This window comes from Grammomys surdaster, unplaced genomic scaffold, assembly GCF_004785775.1.
Source record: "Grammomys surdaster isolate TR1022 unplaced genomic scaffold, NIH_TR_1.0 126313, whole genome shotgun sequence".
NCBI lineage: Eukaryota > Metazoa > Chordata > Mammalia > Rodentia > Muridae > Grammomys > Grammomys surdaster.
In genome coordinates this window covers 9,754,866-9,760,174 of record NW_021621113.1, presented here as the reverse complement: position 1 = coordinate 9,760,174, position 5,309 = coordinate 9,754,866, and the positions used below count along the sequence as shown (strand labels likewise).

At 55.4% G+C, this 5,309-nt stretch overlaps 1 protein-coding gene across 1 annotated transcript; it reads left to right on the top strand.

The window, feature by feature from the left end:
• The first annotated feature begins 1,914 nt into the window (after positions 1 to 1,914).
• On the top strand, positions 1,915 to 5,027 carry C1qc (complement C1q C chain). The gene is made up of 3 exons (XM_028759820.1): positions 1,915 to 2,047; positions 2,314 to 2,495; positions 4,245 to 5,027. Exons 2-3 carry the CDS (start codon positions 2,315 to 2,317, stop codon positions 4,799 to 4,801), a joined length of 738 nt encoding a protein of 245 aa, XP_028615653.1. The 5' UTR covers positions 1,915 to 2,047; position 2,314; the 3' UTR covers positions 4,802 to 5,027.
• The last annotated feature ends 282 nt before the right edge of the window (positions 5,028 to 5,309 follow it).

Sequence of the window (5,309 nt, the reverse complement as noted above, 5' to 3'; positions counted from 1 at the left end):
ACACACACATGGGTACACATGCATGCATGAACACACACACATGGGTACACATGCATGCATGCACGCACACACACACACACACACATGCACACTTGTAATGAATGTGCATCCCTCCACTTGCACAGGAATACGAAAGCCTGTGTTTTCTCCCACATTAACCCGCATGTGCTCGCAGCTCAGAATTGGGGACTGTCCCTCCTGATCCCTGGCTGGTGCACCTGGTCTCAGAGTCATCCCTGATGTGGCCTGCAGGTACACTTTGACACACATAATCATGCCCTGTCCCTGCAGCCAAGAGCCTCTGGGGTCAGGAGGAAGTGAGACTCCAGGGAGACTAGACCCCCTAAACTCCAAGCCACTCCATGACTCTCAGAGCTCCTTCTTGGCGTCTTCTCGGTCTACTCTGTCCTCGGCGCTCCATAATGTCTGAATGCACTCCTCCACGGGCTGGGAAAGACATTGGCTTTGGGAACCTCGTGTGCTGGCTTTCCATAGCAAAACAGAGTGTGACACGGCCACCAAGCCTCCCTGAAGTAAGGCATCCTGCTGGAAGGTGGGGTGGGGGGTCTACATCTAGGCCAAGCTGTCTGGCCCCAAAGTGGAAAGCTCCTGTCACTTTGTTGGGACCATCCTGACCCAGTAGGTGGAGAGTGCTGAATCTTTCCTCAACCTACATTCCAGCCACTCTGACCCTTCCACATGCAAATCTCAATTCCTCTGAGCCTGGAAGCTGAGTTTGGCAGAAAGGTGGGCTTGCTGGAGAGGGCTGAGCACGGACCGAGCCTGCCACCTGCTGGAAGAGCTAGGCCAGGCACAGAGATACCCAAGACAGAAGAGCATGGGTTTCATTACTGTCATCTTGCAATACAGAGCCCACCACGCCCACTCCTCCCAGCCCTGGGATGTCAGTGCATTCTTACCTTCCCTTAGCCACATAGCATATCCTGGGCTACAAGTAGAGGGACAGTCAGGAGGACTGGGAGAGCAAGACCCTGTGGGCTGCTCAGCTAGGTATCCTGAATTGCTAGGGTGTAGCATATGCAGGCTGTAGACAGCCTGGCTTAGATATAGATCCCTTCCCAATGCCCCACACAGGACCCCCACCCAACCTCAAATCCACGGAATAAGAGCATCAATCTGGGCCACTCAACTGCCCCAAACTTCCTTCATCCCAGAAATTCCACTTTAGGAAAGATACAGGGAGAGGCTTGGCCTGACCACAAGTCCCAGGACCAGAGATGAAAGGGGTGGGAAAACCATCAAGGTGGCGGGGGTCTAGCAGAAGAAGAGGTAGTGCCAGTCATGTCCTGTGTTCCCACATCCAGTGGGGAAAATCAGTCTTCAATCTGCAGAGCAGTGACTGCGTCTCCTGGTCAGGGAGTCGCCAGCAAGGAGGAAAGGCTGAGGCTCTGACTCTGTGGCCAGAGCAGCTGATGCACCCATGCAAAGCAAGCTTGCCCTGGAACCCTTCCCTGAGCCTGGCAGCTGGAATGGGTACATGGATGTTTCTGGAATAACACCACCACTTGACAACTGCATGCAAGGCTTGTTTCTGGGGAGCTGCTGAACACAGGGGTCACCCAACCAACTCTTCTGGAAAAGGAGCTTTAACTTACTCTCAGGGAGATGGAAGGCCATGGAGCCTCAAGCACGGTGAATGCCATAGAATGGTCACCCTGCCCCTGGGGACAGCTGTGCCCTGGGCTCAGGTCTACACACACACACACACACACACACACACACACACAGCCTGGTGTTCCCAGGATGGAGGGACAGCAGATACTTCCTCATTTCAGCACACATGACCTAAGGCCAGGGAAGGAAGGGGTGGACAGAGGTGTCACTGTGGTCAGCCTGGCTCAAAACCTAAAAGAAAGTGTCAAGTCAGGGAACATTTCTGGAAAGGGGATGTGGGATTAGGGTGCTGTGGGGGAGGGGAAGGGCCCTGCTCTGGGCGGTTCTTCTCTGACCACTCTGAAGCAGTGTCTTCCTGTCTGGGAGAACAGGACGTCTCTGTGATTAGGCCTGAAGTCCCCTACACTCTCAGGTGAGGCTGGGATCCTGCGGTAGTGGGGGCGAGTTACAACCCCTCCCCCAGGTCCCTTCCTAGGACTAGGAGTGTCTTTGTTTGCTTTGTTCGTTGCCTTTTCTAAGTCCTGGGCCTTAGAAGAGATCCATTACTCATCTGTCCCTCATCCATCCAACCGTCATCTGTGGATGGCTGCGGGCTCCCAGGATGAAGGGGACAGGGCAGTGAGGAGAGGGAGGAGAATTCAGTACCAGCTCCTCCATCTTACCCCTGCCTCTCCTCAGGATGGTTGTAGGACCCAGCTGCCAGCCTCAGTGTGGACTGTACCTGCTGCTGCTGCTTCTGGCCCTACCACTCAGGAGCCAGGCCAGCACTGGCTGCTATGGGATCCCAGGGATGCCAGGCATGCCGGGGGCCCCTGGGAAGGACGGGCATGATGGACTCCAGGGGCCCAAGGGTGAGCCAGGTAAGTCTGCTTGCCTGGGTGGAGGCTGACCCTGGGGCAGGAAGTACAGAGCCCTCTCCTTCTGCAGGTCCTCAGAGTCCAGACTCTAGCCTCCAGGCTGACTCTGGTGACCTTGTAGGCATGCTGCCCTCATTTGTCTTATCCTGTAGAAGGGAGTAAAGGGGGGCTCCTGACCCCGCAGGCAGGTAACAGCCTGTTCACTCTGCAGGTGGACACTTAGGGAAGGTGGCCCACACTGCTTCTGGTGCACCTATGGTAGGGTCAAAGCCAAGTCCACCACTCCTCTCTTTACCACCACGCAAACTTTTTTTAAAACCCCATACCGCCTCAGTTTGCATATCTGTGAAATGGGTGCTGCAATCCCTGTTTCTCAGGGGGGGGGTCACAGCTTTGAACACGTTTGCATAGATGACAAAATTAAGCACCTGGCAGGTGTGATGGTCTCTGTCAATCAGGATCCAAGGGGCAGGGTGGTCAGGACCACACCCAGGATGTTCTTGTGAGTGTCCTGGTGTGAGGGACAGGTCAAAGAGAGGGGTGGGCAGTTAGGGTGAGGTAGGAGAGGAGGGCAGGTGTTGTGACCCTTTCCTGAGTGAGCGCTCTTCTCTGGGAGATCAGTGGTGTCTGGGCACAAACTCGCGGAGACTGAGGGATGTGGCAGGGGACTAACGGAGAATGGCCTTAAGAACGTCCATGCTGGCCTCTTCCCTCCAAGCCAGTGACTGAAATCTTGAGACCCTGGAACGAATCACTCACTTCAGGGGAGCCAGTGAGCCCCCCCCCCCGGGCTGCGCTTTAGGGAACCCCGTGCATAGGCAGGCAGAGGAGCGTCTGAGGTCCCCTGGCCACCAGGCTCTGAGCACTCTGCACAGGCTCACCTCCCAGAGCAGACAAACCCTTCGAGACCTGACTTGCTTCTACTCTGAAAATGTCAAAACTGGGGTCCAGAGAGATCAAGCAACTGGCTCAGAGTCACACTGTGACTCTTGGTCCACTGCCTCTCTCCGTCACTTGGGCCCCTCTCCTGATCTATCCTGCTCCATCCCCATGATGAGGCTGAGATAGTCCTGCTCAGCCATCCCCAGGCCCTGGCACTACAGCATGTGCCTAACCTATGTTCAAACTTCATAACAAGCAGAGGCTCAGAGAAGGAAACCACCTGCCTGAGATCACACAGCCTGAGAGACAGATCTGTTGGGTCCTGAACCCATCCTCTTTTCTTGTTTCTTTCTTTTTGCTTTACTTTTGGTTTTGTTGGCACAGGGTCTCACTAGCAGTCAGTCTCAAACCCTCAGTGACCACCCTGCCTCAGTGAACCTCTCCCAAGGGGTAGGAGGCTCGGACTCCAGACTGTTTAGCCTGAGTGTAAAAGGCCCCCAAGCTGTTGAGAGTGTCACAGAACAGATCTTCACAGATTTCTCACTCAGAGGGGACTGGCAGGGGTAGTAGTCCAGGAGGGCTTCCTGGAAGAGGAAACTGGAGTTAAATATCAAAAGATAAGTAGAGTCCTTTAAAGGAAATGAGGAACTCAGATCCTCAGGCTGGGGCAAAATTAGACCCTCCCACCTCAGATTCCAAAAGTGAGACAGGGAAAGACCAAGCACAGGACTTACAGCAGAACCCCTCCCCCTCCCTCCCCTCCCCCCCACCCCCTGGGAATTATCAGCTACAGGTCACTGCCAGACCCACTCGGGGGTCCCTCTTCCTGCCTCCTGCCCATCACCTCCTTCCCATCTGCTTTCTCTCCAGGAATCCCAGCCACCCCTGGGACCCGAGGACCCAAGGGTCAGAAGGGCGAGCCTGGCATGCCTGGCTTTCGTGGGAAAAATGGCCCCATGGGGACCTCTGGGTTGCCAGGGGATCCAGGCCCCAGGGGGCCTCCCGGGGAGCCGGGTGAGGAGGGTCGGTACAAGCAGAAGCACCAGTCGGTGTTCACCGTCACCCGGCAGACGGCCCAGTACCCAGCGGCCAACGGCCTGGTCAAGTTCAACTCGGTGGTCACCAACCCGCAGGGGGATTACGACACGAACACGGGGAAGTTCACCTGCAAAGTGCCTGGCCTCTACTACTTCGTCTACCACACGTCGCACACGGCCAACCTGTGCGTGCACCTGCACCTCAACCAGTCCAGGGTGACCAGCTTCTGCGACCACATGTCCAACAGCAAGCAGGTCAGCTCCGGAGGAGTCCTCCTGCGGCTGCAGAGGGGCGACGAGGTGTGGCTGGCGGTCAACGACTACAACGGCATGGTGGGCATGGAGGGCTCCGACAGCGTCTTCTCCGGTTTCCTGTTGTTTCCCGACTAGAATGGCAGGCTCCTTCCAGCCACCCACCTCGCTTCCTCCGCTGCCCCCATCCTCACTCAGACCTCTTCCTCCAGGAAGTCCACCCTGGTTCCCGATCCTTCAGCCCTCTGTCTCCTCAGAGTTTCTCTGGGAACTGGTACTATTCCTGTGGCCGTTTATCGATACCTTATGGAACTGGTTTTTTTGTTCAGGTGGGGAGATAGAAAAATAAATAGATCGCTAAATACGCCTGGCCCAGATTTCTCACTAGTGGGCCTCGAACTTGGAGTGTGTAGTTTGGCATCTGTGGGTGCTCGTGCTGAGTGAAGGGATGATTCGGAGTGAATTAATGAAGGTTGAAATGGGAAAGTTAAGGACTGAAAGCAGCAGAAATGAATGAGCCAATATAAACCCGTAGTAGCTAGCGTGTAAGTCCTTCTCGTGCGTCCAGCTGTTTAATATTCACACTCGTGTTCTGAGATGAACGTGGATCAGTGGACAGCAGAGAGAGGCACCCCCATGTCTGACA